General features: G+C 43.8%; 1 protein-coding gene across 3 annotated transcripts in view; it reads right to left on the minus strand.

Annotated features, from left to right (window-relative positions):
• Nucleotides 1-574: 574 nt before the first annotated feature.
• Nucleotides 575-19,807, minus strand: part of LOC134392010 (cytochrome P450 2K4-like) — a 74,650-nt gene continuing 55,417 nt past the window's right edge. For 2 of the 3 annotated variants that reach the window (XM_063115955.1, XM_063115953.1), the window contains exons 3-9: nucleotides 14,164-14,313; nucleotides 13,642-13,802; nucleotides 9,803-9,976; nucleotides 8,668-8,812; nucleotides 2,234-2,418; nucleotides 1,615-1,756; nucleotides 575-1,025 (exon numbers count right to left, since the gene is read on the minus strand). In XM_063115955.1, the coding sequence (XP_062972025.1) occupies nucleotides 838-1,025; nucleotides 1,615-1,756; nucleotides 2,234-2,418; nucleotides 8,668-8,812; nucleotides 9,803-9,976; nucleotides 13,642-13,802; nucleotides 14,164-14,313 (1,145 nt within the window). In that variant the 3' untranslated portion in view covers nucleotides 575-837. The remainder of the gene's footprint in view (nucleotides 1,026-1,614; nucleotides 1,757-2,233; nucleotides 2,419-8,667; nucleotides 8,813-9,802; nucleotides 9,977-13,641; nucleotides 13,803-14,163; nucleotides 14,314-19,807) is intronic. The other variant, XM_063115954.1, reaches the window with a different exon arrangement.

Below are 19,807 nucleotides of genomic sequence, written 5' to 3' on the forward strand. Positions count from 1 at the left end.
CCTCGAGATAGAGGCTGTTCTGGGAACCTTGCCAAGATTCTAAGTTAGCCTCATCACAGCTGTATGTAATGTAGATAAGAATTGTGTAGATCTGTATATAGTTTCTCACTTGTGTAAAATGGAACTGATCACTGCTTACTGATCACTGCTCTATGATCACTGCTCTCTGTGTATGCCTCAGTGTGCTGATCTGAACTGAACTGCACAGAAGCCTGAAAGAAATAAACCAGCTCTGCTGTATAAGACCTGCGTGATGTGTGTTTGTTTCTGAGCACAAACAGAGTTCCAGAGAGAGAAAAGTTCTAGCACAATAACCCAACAAATGCAACCAACAGGTCTAATACGATGGGCATATAGGAATTCTATATCAGCACATTCTCAACATTTTGTCCACATCCTGTAAGCAAGACACTGAAACTAACTGCACAATGTGGATGAAAAGCCGAGTCTGTGGAATTTAAGTCACAGGCTTGGTTCTCAATTGCATTATCAGGGCCGAGAAGTTGCATAGTTAATCCGCATCTCAAATGCTATCTCGAAGAAGAAGAAGAAGAAGAAGAAGAAGAAGAAGAAGAAGAAGAAGAAAGGACTTTCAAAGCAGTGAATGGTCTTCTCACATATTTGATAGACTACAAGAAACTAGCTTTCTTGGTTTGTTCTTGATGCAGTGCATGACACAATTTTTAAGCTACGCTACATCTCAGTACTAGCTTTATAGGGCATATGGCATAATTAAGGTTTGGGAGAAAGTATGGGCCAGTTCCACCAAGATTCCATCAAAATATCCTATAGCTCGCAGAGCATGCGTGGAGCATAAGCAATGGAGGTGCTTGGGTTTTATAAACGTGGCAGAGCACAGATCTTGTAGGGCATGGGGGGTGTTGTAAACCCAATTGCAGGGGTAAGGTCCAGGTCTTCTCTAGTTGTTCCAGGGGCTGGTTGGAAGGTGAATCTCTGCAGGAGGCTTGTAAAGAACAGGAAGAGCTCCATTTTGGCAAGGGTCTCACCTGCACACACTCTCCGACCTGCAACAACACAGGATTCTTAATAAGATTTTATACTGCTTTTCCATAAGATCAAAAATGTGAAAATAGGCTAAAAGGCCACCATCTAAAAGTAGCTAATAATATATTGGAACAATACTAATCGTGAATGAATTATGAACTCCCAATAAGAACCACCACTCCTTTGATGAAAATGAAGTGCCGTGAGCATCTCACTGAGTGGTGACTAATGGACGGAAACGCTCCCATTTTCTAGAGTGGGCAATGTTCCCTGTCATAGTTTTCTTCCAAGTAAATGTGCTTAGGGTGACCTATTAAAGAAGCCTGCATGGGATATCAGTTCACATATTGCACATAAAGGAGGTTGAGATAGTTTTGACCATTTGAACAGCCCACACTTCCAGCAGCAACAGCATCTACGGCCTGAGGAATGGAGATTTTCCATCAGCATCCCCTTGGGACATTTGTAAGTCAGCAGGACCTTCTTTAAAATATGTTTTGTTATGTACTGATTCTCATATTGTCTGCTATCCTGGAACCATGTTCACAGGCAAAATGGCAGGATAGAAATTTGTTAAATAAAAAAGTAAATAAATAATAAATATGTTACCTGCAGAGAAAGGCATGAATGCTTCTTTCTTTACAAACTTTCCTTTGGAGTCAAGAAAATGCTCTGGATAGAATTTATGTGGCTTCTCCCATTGGGATTCATCATGGAGCACAGAGGACAGCAAAGGAACGATGTGAGTTCCCTGCAGAGTTAAAGCAACGCATGACTTAGAAATGAATATGGCCCATTATGCCCATGGCAATGGTATAATCCTTTAAAAATATGTGTAAAAATGCCACCCCAAATACTGATGTGAGCATTTGTGCTCAAGGGAGATGAGATTTGAGTTTCTAAGATAGAGTAACGTTGACGTTTCACAATCTTTTAAGGCAGAGATATAAAGCTAATCAATGGGATTTAGACATACTTAGGTGGCTGGAACTAATGATGGACACCTGCTTGAAAGGTTGCACAAAGTGTCATAATGTTATGAATAAAGAGTCTTCTCCAATCTGATGCCTTCCAGACGTTTTTGATTTCAACTCCCATCAGCCCTGGCCAGCATGGCCATGATCAGGGATACTGGCAGTTGTAGTCCACAACATCTGGAGGGCATCAGGTTAGAGAAGGCTGAGCTAAGACTGGAAAGTGAGCTGTGCAATTAAATGAAACTGATCACCTTTGGAATGAAGTAGCCTTCAAAAGTAACATCCACAGTGGTTGCGTGTGGCAGATTTGTTGGGATAATATCAGCAAATCTTTGAACCTCGTGGATTACTGCATCTGTGTATGGCATTTTTGTTCGGTGTTCCGTCCTTGGCTGAGCAGACCCAACAACTTGAGTAATTTCTTCCTGGACTTTACCTGGGAAAACAAAACAACCCTTTTCTTAAGATAAACTCCATTTGGAAGATAACACTAGAATGGAAATAGACTGGAATTTGGAAAATTTATTTTTTAGAGAAGGAAGTAAAAATTGGGTTGAAAGAATAAGTAATCCCTATTTAAAGTTCCATTGGGAAATTTGGAAAAAATATAGAAAGGAGCTACTCTCGAGTATTTCTCCTTTAACACCAGTGATTATGTTAAGGAATTTCCCTGGGAATTTAAAAAAATAGTTTGAGTAAAATTCTATTAGAGGAAAATAAAATGAGGTTAAGAGATTGGTTAAGAGGGATGGATACACGTGAGAAAATAGAAGAAGTGTTAAAAGAAAAGAAATTAACTTGGTTAAACTATTGGCAATTGGAACAATGGACGAAGAATTGGGTAAGAGTAAATGGAGATTGTAAAGTGTTTACGAAATATGAGGAATTAATTATTAAAAAAGAAGATTATAAGAGAGAAAACAGAATGATAAAAGGGTTAACGAGTGAGATTTATAGAATATTGCTTGGGAAAGGGGTGATGGAAGACTCAGGAAAGATGGTGTGGGAGACAGATTTGAAGGTACAAATAGAGCAGCAGAGTTGGGAAGGATTATGGAGACAAAGGCCATAGCTAGACTTAAGGTTTATCCCTGGATCGTCCAGGAGTCAAACCTGTTCATCTAGGTGACACACAGGGAATCCGGTGCTCAGGCAGGGGTGAACCCTGGATGATCCCAGGATAAACCTCAGGTCTAGCTGTGGCCAAAGAGTGTTAAGGAATATGTCAGTGAGAATAATAGAGAATTATTATAAAATTGTTTGGAGGTGGTATCTAACTCCTGTGAGATTAAATATGATAAATAAACAGTACTCAGCAAATTGTTGGAGAGGTTGTGGAGGAAAAGGAACGTATTTGCATATGTGGTGGGAATGCAAATATGTTCAAAAATTCTGGAAGATGGTGTTTAAAGGAATTGTAGGTATAAAGCTTGAAGAGACACCAAGAGTGGCATTACTATCACTTTATGATGATGTAAAGTGTATCAAAGAAATTAAAGAATTGATAACTAATTTGCTGACAGCGGCAAGATTAATTCTAGCTAGGAACTGGAAGATTCAAGGAGATTATTGCATTGAAGAATGGTATAAAGAAGTGTCGGATATTGCTATTAATGATAAACTGACATGTAATATTAAAGTAAGAAGAGGTATAGCAAAAACGAATGAATTTGAGGGGATTTGGAGACAGTTCCTTGTATATGTGTTTTCTAAGGGAAGTGGGAAACTGCCTCCAGAAGAGGTTTTAAGGTTTTGGAAACGGGAATGATCCCGAAGGGAAGGGGGAGCACTTTGTTTTCTTTTGTTTATGTTTATGGATAAAATTACATATGTTAACAGTTAAATACTCAAGTAAGTTGTTATGTATTATGATATGTTTCTGTGTGTGATGTTTCTGTTGTTGTATTATTATTATTATTTAGTTAGTTAGTGTTTAATAAAAATTATATTAAAAAAAAAGATAAACTCCATGGTTTTAGATCTTGACTTAGTCTTGGAAAATACTAAACTCTGAAGCCTACGGCTACCATGAACTCAGATCCCCATATTTCCTGGGAGAACTGGGTCTGGAATGTGTAATTCCAGTCTCCGTACGTTGTCCTGATAGTTGAAAGGGCTGCTTTACATCCACAAGGGATTTTGTGCATGAAGGTTTCTCTTCCACTGAAGAAAAGTAGCAGCTATAGGTGTCTATTGACAAGGGTTCTGCATACAAATGATCATATCTAAAAAATTTCACTGTTTAATAAACAGCTTAAAGTCGCAACATATTATAGAGATAAGGAAGATGCTAGCGTTAGAGCATTTTCTAAAAATACTATTATTTTTTTAAAAAATGTACAATACAGTACAAAATGCAATAACATTTAATAAATAAATATTCAGCAATAGAGACCTAGCTGAATGAGACTGGGGGATGAATTCCTCCCAGCCATGCACACCTGGGTTCTCTGTGTTGCAGCAGGCAAGACCTGGGGGTGGGACAGTGGCGTCACTGTGGTCTATCGTGATTCTGTCCCAGTGTCCAGGTGCCCCATCCTGTGGTCTTTCAGTTTGAAGTAAGTGTACCTGAAGGTAGGTGTTTGAGACAGAATAGCGATTCTGTTAGTGCACTGCCCAATAGATTCCCTTCCTGAGCTCTCCAAGGTGGTCTCATGACTGATGCTGCAGTCTGAGGGATTTCTGCATAGATATTGAGGCCACCTTGCTGGGTCTGACCCCAACCCTAACTGGGACAGACCCATAGGTGCGATGGAGGCCTGAGCTGGTGAAAAGTACTCCTGGCCACTTCCATGACTGCAGCTTCCGCAGTCAGTGCTGAGCCCACAATTCTCTGGGGAGAATATCATCAGATAGTACAAGGAGAGCAGTGGACTTTCTGAACGTAATAAGAATACTGGTTTTGCTTTTTAAACTCTGAAAAAGCTTTTGATTGTTTGGAGCGTAAATTGCTACATAAAGCAGTAGAGAGATTTAATGCTGTCATTTGCTTCTTAAATTGTATCAAAGCCCTATATGATGAACCATATGCCACTCTTTTTCTTAAAAACTGTAATTCTGAATTCTTTCAAATAACTACTTACCTGGTCTACTTTTTGACTGCTGTATTGACCATTTAGTAATCATGATTCATTCATCAAATACAATACCAGGTATAGAAATTGTTCCAACTAATTTTAAAATTAGTTTATATGCAACTAATATTATGCTTTCTTTAACAAATCTTCTTGTGGCTGTTCCATCACTTCATAATCTACAGTAGATTTTGGAAGTATATCAGGATATAAAGTAGGGGTGTGCACGGACCCCCCGCTCTGCTTCACTTGCAGATCCGCCATTTTCCGGATCGGGCCGCTCCGCCCCACCCCCGCTCCGCCCACTTCCGCTCCGCTCCGCCCGGAGCTCCGGATCCGGATCCGGAGCTCCGTTCCCCCCCCCATAGGCTTGCATTGAAAGCTAAAAAATTATACAACTTTTTTTCTGTTCAAGTTAGAAACCTCATGTTTGGCACCATGACACCTCATGGGGATATACACACGCACGCCAAGTTTCAAAGCAATCCCATCATCCCCTGATTTTTGGGGAATTTTTGAAAATCGGGCACCCCACACACAACATCCCTGCGAGGTGGGCAGGGGAGGAGGGAGGGAAGGCAGGCAGGCATGCAGCTGGCATTTCTGGGGGCATAAGGAAGTGAGCCAAGGATAAGCCAGTAATGCATATAAAATGGAATAAATCAATCAATAAACAAAGGAGGGGTGGAATTAAAAGCAGCAGTGTTGCTCAATAAACAGCAAGAAGAATTTTTTTAAAAAGGCTATATCTGTCTTTTACCAGCAATAGGGGGACGTGCCCGGGGGAGGGGGAAGTAGCTGCCAGTTGAAGACACTGACAGCCACCAACAGCTCTGAGAAGAAGTAAAACGCTCACTTCGACTCATAACAGGCATTGCTCTACCACTGAAAAGTGACCATTCACTTCAACTCATGATAGGCATTGCTCCACCGTTTTACTCTCTTTGGAAGGCTCTAATGGCCTTCCAGTGCAGGAGAGAGTGGGGGCACGTCCACGATGAGATGCCCTAGGGGAGCTCATCCCCTTGCACCACATCGATTCAGTTGTTCACCAAGGTTAGGGTGGGGAGCAGTGCTGTGTTTCTATCTCTTATTCTTGGCTTAGTATATGATTTCAGGTTGTATTTGTGCATTTGGTGGGGCTACTGTGTTAAAAAACACGGGGAAAAGCCCGTTCAGATGAAGAAAGAGAAGTTTCCCAGAATCCCAAGTTACCTGTTTTGCCTATGCCCTCCTCCAACTTTGGGATCATCATGACCGGGAGCTGACTCTGCCCCTCAGCCCTTTGAAAAAGGTATTTTTCCCGCCGATTTTTTAAAAACTTCTAGCCCGCGACCCGTACGATGCAGAAAGTTGAGAGTGGTCTCAAAATGACCCCCATCCACGACTCTCTGTGCACAAGAATTTTCAGAATGATAGCTTAAACCCCCCCCCAGTTATCCCCGATTCTTTCCCTCAATGCAATCCTATGGGCGAAAAGCCGAAAACGCAGTTTGAGCCGCGCGGTTGACCCGATTTTCACAAAAATATAGCACGCGACCCAGACAACACAGAGAGGTGAGAGTGGTCTCAAAATGACCCCCATCCACGATTCTCTGTGCACAAGAATTTTCAGAACGATAGCTTAAACCCCCCCCCCAGTTATCCCCGATTCTTTCCCTCAATGCAATCCTATGGGCGAAAAGCCGAAAACGCAGTTTGAGCCACGCGGTTGACCCGATTTTCACAAAAATATAGCCCACGACCCAGACAACGCAGAGAGGTGAGAGTGGTCTCAAAATGACCCCCATCCACGACTCTCTGTGCACAAGAATTTTCAGAATGATAGCTTCAAAAACAACGTAGTTATGCGCGATTATTTGCCGCAATGCAATCCTATGGCAAAATGTTTTCAAGATGGCGACCGGAGCGCTCCGCCTGAACTCGGAGCTCCGAAAAATGGGCGCTTCTCTTCGCCTTGCTTCTAGGGGGTCTGCGGTCCGCTCCTACTCCGCCTCTGGGTAAGGCGGAGCAGGCCAATCCGCTACTGCTTCTACGCTCCTAATCGGAGCGGAGCACATCCCTAATATAAAGCTAAATGTTCACAAGATAGAATACAGTCATGGCTCTTCTTGGGGGGATTCCTTCCCAGTGAAAGAGCTTGTCTCTCGGAGCAGGTGTCATCAGGAAACAGGTTACCTCCGATGACCCTGGCCCTTCCAAGATGATCTTGGCCCTTTAGGGCTGGTGCCTTCAGATCTTCCTCCTCGAGAGGCAGAAAGCTCAGCTTCTGAGGCCAAGAGCGAGGCCAAGCGGCCACCTAGTCCTGAAGAGCATTGGCTAATAGGGCCCCCTTAAGAAGAGGTGCTAAACTACCAAAGAGGACTCCTCAGGTGGAAGGCTGATGCAGCTGAGCCCTTGTGGGGCTTTGGCAGCTCTCGCTATATCAGCTCTCCCTTGAGAACTGCTGGAAATGCCTGATCTTCAGTCTCTGTATCCTGTCTTCTCCCTGATCTTGCCGTGTGTTTGGACCTCTGTGCTACTGAACCCTGGACTTCTACCTGACTCTGTTTTTGGACTGTGTTTACTTAATCAATCTCATAGCTTTGGACCGTAGCTGGGCCTCAGACATCACTTTGGAAGAACCCTTCTGTGCCTGGTAAATCTGTGCTTGACCATTTGCCTGCTAAATTGACTACCCTGTTACATACGTCTCTGTATTTGTTGAGCAAACGTCCAGGACTCCGTTTACAGCAGGACAAATATATGGGAATATTCCATTAGAAATCTGTAACATGATAGCTACCAAATATGAAATCAGGTGGATAAGCATGGTCAACTTCTGAAGGAGATAAATTATATCAATGTCATTATCAGCCTTTGTTCGATTTTGTGGTAGCTGACTTTAAAAAAATGTCTTCTGTGAGGATCTGTTGGATGGGCTGTTTGTTTCTGAAAATATTATATCAGTGTCATTACCAATTCTAAAGAAATGGCTGGCTATATTAGATTTTATATGGAAAGAGAAGAGAGTTGCAGCAAAGATCTTAGAAACCTCATGAGAGAGGAGGACTGGAAGCACCTAATTTGATAGCATACTATTATACGAGTCATTTAAAGGTGATGGCGCAATGGCTTAATGTATGTCCTAACACACCATGATGGCGCTGTTCAGCCAACACGCTATGGTGGTTAAGCTAAACATTATGCCATGTGAGCCATGACTTAGCGTATTGTGTGAACCATTCCTAACCATGGTGGCTACATTATAACCAACTCCTTTTCCGCCATTTCCCCATGCTGGAGAATGGCAGCCTCCACTCAGCCCGATCCCATGGCTTTTCGAGACAGAAGTGGCTTGGGCCATGGCGTCATGTTCCGCAAACCATCTCGCAGTGCAGGCAAGCGGTAGGACACCCCCCCCAAGACAACCCCCCCACTCTCATGAATTCCTTCATACTAGCTGAGCAAGAACTGGAAGCGTAACTCACTCAAGCTTCCTCTCCCCTCTCATTCTGGCGTGATCTGAATGTTGCCCTAAGTTTTTTTTCAGTTGTTTCGGGTGTTCTAATACTTATCTGTAACTGAAATCAAGATAAAATAGTAGAAGCCAAACACACGAAAGCACTTACTCTGAATCTCAGGGTACTTCATCATTAGCAGAAGGCCCCAGCGCAGTGTGGTTGAGGTGGTCTCCGTGCCAGCAGCAAATAAGTTACCTACAATACTTCTTAGGTTGTCATTATGGAAGTATTCATTAGTCTTGTTCTTGTTCTCCTAGAATGAAACAAAGTAAGAAAAGCTTAAAACAAATAGTATTTGAGAATTTTATGGGCAGATATTAAATAAATAGTAGAGGGCTGGGAGGACACTTCACAACATTCAGAGGGTTGGAAAGAATAGAGACATTGGCTGGGGAAGTCCTCTACTTTAAGGCAGGAATACCAGCTACATATAGAAAAATATAAATAAAATATGCTAAGTCTCTACAGATAAATCCCATTTATTCATCCATCCATCCATTTATAACATATTAATTCCACATTTTAGCCAAAAAGAGTTGTGCCCAGGAAAGAAATGTAATTGATGGGGTAAAGGCAATACTGTTTCCACAAGAGGTTTTGTTTGCATATTTTCTTGATCATGGATATAATATATATTGCATGCAACATTTCTTCCTGCAGAGGCAGATACATATTAAAGATTGTTGAATATTTGGAAATTGTTGCAAGGTATTATGTCACTAAAGAGCCTCATGTGGCGCAGAGCGAAAAAGCAGCAGTTTCTGCAGCTGTTAGCTGGGGTAAAGGAAGTAACGGCCGGGGAAGGCAACGGCAAACCACCCCGCTATAAGGCCTGCCAAGAAAACGGCGTCCTTCCAAGAGTCAGTAATGACTCAGTGCTTGCACGAGAGGTTCCTTTCCTTTTTCCTTTAGGTCACTATAATACGAACCCTTCCTTAAATTTTTAGCAAATTTCTCTTCACTTATAACAAGTAAGAGAACAAGTTTGATACTGACAACAAAGATTGCGTGGCAGAATATTTTCTTTGTAGTAGTCAAGGTATGTGAGTGAGTTGAATGCTATGTGGATGTGTGAACAAAAAAGGATGTGTATATGAAAAAACAGATCTCTGCTTGTTCAGTCAGATGAAAACTTGATAAAAGTTTTTCTGCTACTGCATGCATTTCATACGCAAACATATTTTCAAGACATTATGTGAAAATTTCACCTGTAATTCTTGGCGTATTTAAAAGACTCTGTTACCTCTTTTTGTTGGATGAGAAATGAATCAATAAAGCTCCGCTGGTCATTTTCATCCAGATCTCTGAGGTGTTTTAAGAAGGTGGCATTTATGAAAACCATTAGCTCATCTCTGTTTTTAAGGACAGTCTTTCGACCACCAAAAAGGAAGCCAAGCGTAGGAAACATGTTATACAGCTGAAAGTATATAATGCAACAAAGAAAGAAGGATGTTAAGAAAACCGCAAAGCAACATGATATTCTCAGGGGAACATGTCAAAGTAAATTTCTTGGTATTCCAACAATTATATTCTACAACTAAATAACCAATGACTTAGAAGAATAACACTGGAGCGATGTGTAGTAAATATCCCTTCAAGACTAAAAGCTTCTCTATACTGAGGACTTTTGAACTGCGATTTTACCGGGGCTTCTGGATTCTTTGCAAGATAAGACCAGCATTTTACTGGCTTCCCTGCACCTTTTCTCCCATTTATCTGCAAGAATCTACATGTTTCAGTAATAATGTCACCATCTAGTGGCTGTATGTATTGGCGCCATGTTCAAGCACAAGATCGGAGGATCTTCTTGTTAGCTCATTATTTCTGCTTCAAATCAAGTCATGGAAATGCTTGGAAAACACAAGAGAGGCACTGGAGGTTGACAATGTCATGGAAAGGATCTGCAAACCTCCATGAATAACCAACCTTAATCACAGAATAAAATCTCCATGTGAGAAACCCTGAGATCACAGTCCAGTAGGGTACAGGTATACAGAGAAGGGGAAGTTTTCATTGTCAGCTCTTATCAGTGAATGACCTCCTTGGACTCACAGGGCAGTATTCAATACTTCTGTGATCCCATCCATCCCATTGCACTGGTGGGACCTGCCACTAGCGCAGGGGGTCCTGAAATCACCCCAAAAGCAAGCTCTGCTCACCTGTTCTGTTCTGGAAATGAGCATTTGTTCTTGTTGCCAATGGCTCTAAGCACAACTCCCCACTGAATTAGCAGTGGATTCTGCTGGCATGTGGCCAGTATAAGATGCTACCCAAAACCTTTTGTGTCCACAGCTAGCAACAGGAAAGATCCCTTTAAAAACCGAATGCATATACTAGTTACTGAAGCTATTTAGTTTGACTGTAGAAGTTTTGGAAAAGCAAACAGAGAAATGTATATGTAGCATTTGCGTGGCATGTTTAGTTGGGTCCATGCGGCAAATGAAAGGAACAAACCAGACGTTCCGGTTAGTCAATTGGCCACAACTTTATTGTCCCCCACCTAATAGGATTGGCTGAGGCATAAGGCATGGATGCTGCCACTGAACAGGCTGCCTGCTGGCCGATTTCCCTTCCTGGCGTGGTGGTGGTGGATGGCAGGCTCAAGAGCCTGAACCCCTTTATGGGGCGGAGGGGAGGACCAGAGGGGAGCCTGCCTGTAGACACTCTTGCCCTGGTGTGCTGCCTTTGAGCTGATCAGCACAGGTGCCAGCTCCTTCCAGCTCTGTCTTTCCTTTGCCACAGATAGGGTGATCCTATTTGGGGAAGCAAAAGGAAGGACAACAGGGCTGGCCCCCAAGGGGGCATGCCCACCAACATGACCGGCCCCAGGGGGCATGTCTGACTGGATCCTAGCTCGTTGCAAGCTGCTGCTGCTGCTGTTGATGGGGTTTGTTGCTGGCTGGCCAGCTGGCTGGCTTTATTATTAAATTTCATTTTTTTAAAAAAAAAAACTTACGTACAATTGTCACAAGTTTTTCTACTCTAACATTAGGGTGGGTGTTGTGGGCGGTGGACACTACTTTGCCCATGCACACTTCTCACTTATATACATCAGCTCTCAAGGCTTGTGCGTTGGCACCACTTCACACATCCAGACTTTGAACTCTTGTCTACTTCCCGCACAAACATGTGACTCTGAGACCCTCTTTCTAATGCTCTGTGTTGCATGCCAGCACCATCGGGCTATCTTAAACAGGTGTCTCTGGGTTGTCTGTGCAGCCTCTGTTTTCTCTCTCTCTACGTTACTGGAGCCAAACCAAAGCCTCCAGCCTCAAACAAACTCCCGCTCCCCCTGCCAAAGTCTCCCAGTGGTCCAGCTGGGCTGCGCACTTGTGACTGGGGATATTGCTTATTGCAGCTTATTGTTTGGTCATGTCTGGTGACTCTTACTTTAAAAACCTCCGCCACTCGTCGCCGACGAGCGTTTCACTGCATGCTCATTACTGGGCACTCATGGATGTGAAGGACAGGGGTGCAAATCTGCGCCTCAAAAACTGCTGTTGCTATGTGGTTGTAAAATCTGCCCTCTATGCATGGTCTATGGTCTATTGTTTCAAATTGGCTGTGCCAGGCTTGGGTGGGGAAGGCGAGAGTTGGTGGCTGCCAGCCAAGGTCATCCCTGCCTTGAGCCAGTCCAACTCCCACCAGCACCTGGAGGTTATCAGGGTGGTGGAGAAGCTAACGGGATCCAGCTGTGGGGAAAAGAGGTGGGCCTGCCCTTCTGGGAGGGGGTGGGCAAAAGCCCGGGAAGGGCACTGGTTGGTCTGCCAGGGTCATGGGACAGGGGTCCCCAAAGAGATAAAAAGCCCTATGAAGAGCACCCTCCATCATCCTTGGTGGTGCGTGCGTATGTCAAATGGGAAGATCAGGTCCGAGGCAAGCAGGAGGGGGTTGCTCAGAGTTAGGAAGGTTTTTTATGTTTTAACGTGTGTGGGTGTCCTGGAGAAGGCCAGCCATTGTTTCGGCTGGGTGTGGGGACGTATGCTTGTTTCTTGGGGTAATGGCTAATCCTTAGAGCGTTTCCTCGCCTTCTCTCTTCACTCCCCTTTTCCTCATCTCCCTTCCCCCCCTTTCCCCCTTTCCCTTTTTAAGAGGCGTTTTACTGACCAAGGCTTTACGTGTTACTTTTAGTGATTGCAATCAATTTGCTTTGGTCCTTAAAGGTGTGTCTGTGTATTATTCTCTGAATCTCTGGCTCGTCCCGGTTGTGGACAAGGCTAGGGAGGTGGGTTGCTTGGGAGTTCAGGACCTTTGCTCCAGGAGCCTACCTTGCAGGGTTGTCAGGTGGACCCTGACATCTGTTACAATGGATTGCTCACATGGCGTTTCTGCCTCTCGCGCATCTTCCACCCCTTCTGGTCTTTGTTGTGCCGCAACCCCCCCTCCCCCCCTCCGAAAAAGTCTGGTTGCTGCTCTCTCCTACCGGACTGAATGGGGCTAATTACTTCCTGTTTTCAGGAAGCAACATTGGAGTGGCGACAGAGAAGCGATGGGAGCCGCGCGTTTCGACTAAGATGCGATGGGGCTCTATTATTACATGCAATAATACCCATTAGACCACTAGGGGAATTGCTGTAAGTGCCACATCCTGCAGAGTCCCATCCGGCAGGAACATGGAAACAGGTCTTCTCGGTGGTGGCACCTTCCCTCTGCAATAACCTTCCCTCTGTGACACATCACACATCAATAATGAGGTGCTTTCGACGATCATCAGGAAAGTACCTTTTTAACTCTTACTTGGCTTTCCCCAACCACTAACTTTTCTAAATGTTTTGCCATTAATATGATGTATTGTTTCGTAATTTCCTGTAAACTCTTTTGAGATTTTTTTTTAATAATGTGAAGTAGTATATAATTCTAAAATAAATAAATATCCCCCTGTTCCTGTCCAGTTTTCTAAAGTGGTACAGTTCTGGAAAGACTGTGCCACCCGCTTTTTCCAAAAATGATTTTAGGTAAACATTCACAAACATGTTTACAGTAACAGGTTCTTCTGCATGACAAATCAGATTCTATGTTTTGTAATGAATCCTAAATAACAAGGACTTCACCCTGCTCTGTTCACACTACATTGACTGTTACCATGACTGACGGACTTCCAACGAGCTTGATATTTTCACTGATTAACTTCAGTAGTCTTAGAAACGTGGTATCCTCATATTCACATCGCTTGCCCAGTAGTATGGACACTATAATATTGGCAACAGCTGCATTTATAATTGTAGTGGTCTCAAATGGTTTTCCTATAGAGTAAATATTAAAACCAAGCAATAATATTTAGGTAGTATACAGATTATGAAAAGACATAATAAAATTTGCTTTTCATTACTCCAGACCCCATGCATAGATTGCATTTTTTCTTAAAAACTGATCTTAAGTGCTGGTATATTTGAGGTTATTTGGACTAAGAAATGCTAAAAGCGCTTGAGGGTTATAAAAGGTCTTGGGATATACCTGCACAGTACATAGGCTGATTACGTCTCCACAGGGAATTCTGGGAGCTGTAATTGGGGAGTTTGGGCTATGCAACACAGCATTCTCAGCACCTCTAAGCTACTGTAGTGTACATATCCCCTGGAGCACTAGAAGGAAACACCAACCCACCTCTGTAAGATTCAAATGTTTTTATCAGAACATGGCACTCTTCAACAATTTTGTCCTCAATGGTCCTCTTGCCCATTCCGTAGTCCCGTAAGGTGGTCAGTGTAAACCGCCGCATCACTTTCCAGTTCTCACCATGAGAAAAAATAATACCTGAAGAAAAGGGAGGGAGAGAAAGGATGAGGTTAGCTTGATAGTCAGACTTGTGTTAAGGAGCTTTCTTCATAATGAACAAAATATGTGGGAGGGATTATTTTAGAGGATCTGTGGGTGAGGGAGGCTGTTGGTAGGGGTGGAGAAGTTAAAGTGTCTCTGTGTGATCCGTGCACAGAGGCATTGCACTTGTGGCCCTCAACATCCCTGTTGGTTCTCTGCTGGACTGAATAGCAGCTATTAATACCATTGACCATGGTATCCTTCTGGCTTGCCTGACCACAACGGGCTTTGGGGGCATTGTTTTATGGCGCCTACCATCTTTCCTAGAGGATCGTTCCCAGAAAGTGGTGCTTGCAGGCTTCAGATCCATGCCTTGTCTTTCAGCCTATGGTATCTCAGATTGCCTCCAATCTTTTTCATCATCTACATGAAACCACTGGGAGAGATCCTTCAGGATTTGGAGTGTGCTGTCATCAATATGCACATGGCTCCCAGCTGTATCTGTTCTTGCCATCAGATTCTAGGGAAGTTGTTGAAGTTGTAAATCAGTGTTTGGAGCCAGTAATGTGCTGGATGAAGGCTCATGATCCAAAGACGGGATTGGAGAACCAGCCATTTTCTAGCTCACTTAAATTCTCTGAAAGTCACATTTAAGCTTGCTCCCATTTTCATTTTCAATTGTTGGTTTTTTTGTTTTTTGTTTTTGTCAAATAGGAAAATCCCCCATTTTGAACAAGGGAAGTGTGCATTTGTATGCATATTTTTCAAAAACTGCACACTTCCCCTCCCATTGTCTAAAGTGTGAAAGTGCTTTTTAAAAGCTTTTATGAGCATTTCTCAGGTGGAAAGGGGAAGCACTCCTGTTTGTATTCAGGATTGTGAAGAGGACATGTTCACATGATTTGCTAATATTGGTAGTATTGATTAGGGTGACCATACGACTGGATTTGCCCAGATTTGTCTGGGTTTTTGATGGCAAATCCGCGAGGGGAGGGGAAATCCAGATATTTTTTTCCAAAGAGCAGCTCTAATGGGAATTAACAAAAATGCTTAGAACTCTGTCATTTTTTTAAGATAAAGACATGAAACTTGGCACAATGGTAGCTCTTAGGAAGGGCTTTAGTCATACCAAATTTGAAACAGATCTGTTCATCCATTGATTTTTTAGGAATTTTTTAAAAATTGAGGTTTTAAAATTATTATTTTTAAAATTGTCATTTTTAAAGTAAAAGAGATGAAACTTTGCACCATGATAGGATTTAGGAAGAGCTTTAGCCACACCAAATTTGAAACATATCTGTTCATCCATTGATTTCTTAGGAATTTTTTTAAAAATTAGGTTTATTTTTTTAAAACAGTCATTTTTAAAGATAAAGAGCTGAAAGTTGGCACCATGATAGCTTTTAGGTAGAGCTTTAGCTGTACCAAATTTGAAACAGATCTGGGGCAGTAGCAAACCCTGTTAACAACAGCAGCTTGCAATGAGTGAAGATACAGTCAGAAAAGATATTTGAGGGAAGGGGAGAATGTAACACACAGAGTGTAGCAAAAGTTTCAAAGTACAGCAAAACCTACAAAAGTAGGAGTGAGTGAAGTTAATTTCAGGTACATTGAATCTCTCACTTATTTCAGTGTTTTTAACATTAAGATGTTATGTAGAACAGATTTGTCTTAAATGTGTGCTGTAAAATCAGACATGTGACCAAGGCTATGTTCGGGTGGGCACATCCCCTTGGTACTGGACATGCCCCCTTCGGGGCGACCATGTTGTCCTCCTTTTTGGTTTCCAAAATATGGTCACCCTAGTATTGACATTCAAAGCCCTAAACGGTTTGGGGCCAGGTTATTTGAAGGAACGCCTCCTCCCATATGTACCTGCCCAGACCTTAAGATCACCTACAGGGGGTCCCTCTCCGTGAGCCCCTGCCAAAGGAAGTGAGGCAGGTGGCTACTAGGAGGAGGGCTTTCTCTGCTGTGGCACCCCGGCTGTGAAATGAGCTCCCCAGAGAGGTCCTCCTGGCACCTTACACTGTACTCCTTTCGTTGCCAGCTGAAGACCTTTTTATTCTCTCAGTATTTAATTTAAATTTAATTTAAATTTAATTTAAATTTTACTGTTCTAATTCTGTATTTTAATCTTATATCAATTTCTGCTGCGTGGTTTTATCCTGGTTGTGCTTTTTATACTGTATTTTGCATTTGTGTTTTTAGACTATTGGTTGTTTTATTATGGTTATTAAAACCATATTCTGTGAACCACCCAGAGAGCTTCGGCTATTGGGCGGTATAAAAATGTAATAAATAAATAAATAAATAAATAAATTCTTGTTTATTGGTAATCTAAAGTTTAATCCAGACAAGAACGAATTCATCCAGGGCCTCTTCTGCTGCCCCTTACGCCTGGAATGCTCTTCGAGAACATTTGAGAACTACAACTTCAATCGCAGCTTTTAAAGCTCAGCTAAAAACTTTTTTTTTCCTAAAGCTTTTAAAACTTGATTTTGTTCTGACTTTATACTGCTAGTTTTACCCTACCCTGTGCCTGTTTGGTGCATTCTCTTCCCCTCCTTATTGTTTTATTATGATTTTATTAGAATGTAAGCCTATGCGGCAGGGTCTTGCTTTTTACTGTTTTACTCTGTACAGCACCATGTACATAGATGGTGCTGTATAAATAAATAAATAAATAAATAATAATAATGATCCCATTATGGCAATTCTATCTCCCTCTTCCACAATTATACTTTGTAACACACACACAGGGCCAGCGCTTCCATAGAGGCCAGTTAGGCGGCCGCCTAGAGCGCCAAGGAAAGGGGGCGCCGAATGGCACACCCAGAAGTCGCCCTCCCACTCCCAGAACCACTTTGGCCGAGTGAGGGCAGCTTCCGGGTGCGCCGTTCCGAAGCCTTCCACCACCACCCCTGCCCCAGCGTCCCTGGCTTGGCTTCAGCTGGGGGTCCACCCAGCAGCCAAAGCCAACCTGGGACACTGGGGTCAGGGGGGAGGAATGGATCCACGTTCTGACTTCTGGCGCACGCTGAAAGTCAGAATGTGGAACTGTCTGACTGCCCTCCCCCAGTGTCCCGGCTTGGCTTCGGCTGGGCCCTCCCAGCCAAAGCCAAGCTGGGGGGGGGAACGGACAGAAGTGGAGCTGCCTGCCTGCCCACCCACCCCACCGCAGCGTCCCGCCAAGCCAGGAGGACTTTGGGCGAGGGACAGGTAACCTGTCTCCGCCTACCTGGGGTGGTGGGGGATACGGTGGGGTGGTAGGCAGTGTGGGGCGGGGGGTTCAATCACGCCCGCCTTGTGGGAATTCAATGCCAAAGGAATGTGCCTACGCTCCCCATGCAAGTACAAACATGACTGCCTCACAGGTGGGGGAGCGCACCCCTCTGCTAATTGCCCTAAAACACGCACACACAGGAATTCCTTCAAGGACGGGTAAGGAGGCCAGCGGCAGGGGAGCCAACAACAACCCCTCCTCCTAAAGGGCCCCAGCCCTGTTAGAATAGGCCCTCTCATGGCTTTATTATCTCAATATCCTAACAAACAAGACGCCGATCTGTTGGAAACTGGTTTCAAGGAAGGTTTTCGCATCCCTTTCAACAGTGTTAGGACCTCTTCTTTCGCTAGCAACCATAACTCAATCAATTCGATGGAAGCTTTAGTTAGGAAAAAAATAGACAAAGAATTAGCTGCAGGAAGGGTGGCAGGCCCTTACAAAGCTCCCCCGCTACCCAACCTCAAAGTCTTCCCATTAGGCATTGTGCCAAAAAAGTGCCCGGGTGAATACAGGCTGATTCATAATCTTTCTTTTCCCAAGGGTGACTCCGTTAATGATTGCATCCCTGAGCAACTATGCTCAGTGCGCTATGCATAATTTGATTATGCAGTTAAGATGATTTCTAATAATGGCAAAGGAGCCCTTATGGGAAAGTGTGTCATTAAATCAGCTTTTTGTATGCTCCCGATTCATCCAGATGACTTCAATCTACTGGGATTTCACTTTCAAGGGCATTTTTACATGGACAAAAATTTTCCAATGGGCATGTCGGTCGCATGTGCGCTGTTCGAGAAATTTAGCTCATTCCTCGAATGGGCGTTACAGGCCAGAACTGGATTTAAAAATGCGATCCATTATCTCGATGATTTTTTATTTGTCGGCCCAGCTAACAACAACCTGAACACTATGAATGAATTCAGAATTCTCACTGAGCATTTAGGTGTCCCTTTAGCTCAGGAAAAAATGGAGGGCCCCACAACAACATGAACCTTTCTAGGCATTGAATTAGACTCCAACAGGCAATGTTGCAGACTCCCACAGGATAAACTAGACGCATTATGCCAGAGATTGAGCCAACTGGCTCAGGCGAGGAAAGTGACCCTGCGGCAATTATAAGAAGTTGTTGGCCACCTTAACTTCGCCAGCAGAGTCATATCTCCAGGCAGGGCCTTTACACACCGCCTATGCGACGCCATGCTTGGCCTGAAACGCCCCTTTCACTGAGTCCGGGTTACTGAAGCCATGCAAGAAGATTTGAATATTTGGCAGGCATTTTTATCTGAGTTTAACGGCATCTCATTCTGGAGGCAGGACTTACTCATCGAGGCTGAGATGCAGATCCATTCGGATGCATCTGGTACATTAGGTTTCAGTGTAATTGGAGCGATAGATGGTGCACCGAGCGATGGCCCATGGAATGGCAGCTCTCGAATATCTCCGAAGATTTAACTTTTCTTGAGTTCTTCCCAATAGTTGTAGCGGCCCACATTTGGTCTGCTGAGCTGTCTAATTCCATGGTTCATTTCTGGTGCGACAACCAAGCTACCGTGCAGGTCATCAACACTTTAACTTCTCGGAACCCGCGGGTAATGAACCTTGTCTGCGCTTTCACTCTGCATTGCCTGCGCCACAATATTCTATTTCATGCCCGGCACATACCTGGCCTAGATAATTCCATAGCCGACGCTTTATCGCGTCAGCAGGTGCAGAGATTCCGGGACTTGGCACCATGGGCACGTCAACAACTGGAGCTCATGCCACCCAGCCTTTATGACATTGGCAGCAAGAAGTTGAGCGCGCCATATGGCAGTCGGTAGCCCCTAGCACAAAGACAGCGTACCTGTGTGCAGGTAAGGAATTTCAGGCATTCAGGGAAGCAAAGCAGTTGCCCCTTGTATGGCCCATCCCGGTGGAGCAGATTCTTGAATTCCGCGTGTCGGCCCATAATAAAGGCCTTTCCACAAGAATCATATCCAGTAAGTTAGCTGCTCTAGCCTTTTTAGCCAAAATGCAAGGTGTGCCAGACAACACGGTTGACTTTCGGATCAGGCGGGCCTTGAAAGGATGGTCCAGATCATCGCCTCAGCCCCACGATAATAGCCTCCTGTGGCGTTACACCCCACAAGTCAATTCCCAAAGGTATGCCTGCAGTTTGTAAGTCTGTGGTTTGTAGAATGTTGGCCTGAGTGGGCGGAGTTAGAATGT

Source organism: Elgaria multicarinata, chromosome 2, assembly GCF_023053635.1.
Source record: "Elgaria multicarinata webbii isolate HBS135686 ecotype San Diego chromosome 2, rElgMul1.1.pri, whole genome shotgun sequence".
Classification (NCBI taxonomy): domain Eukaryota; kingdom Metazoa; phylum Chordata; class Lepidosauria; order Squamata; family Anguidae; genus Elgaria; species Elgaria multicarinata.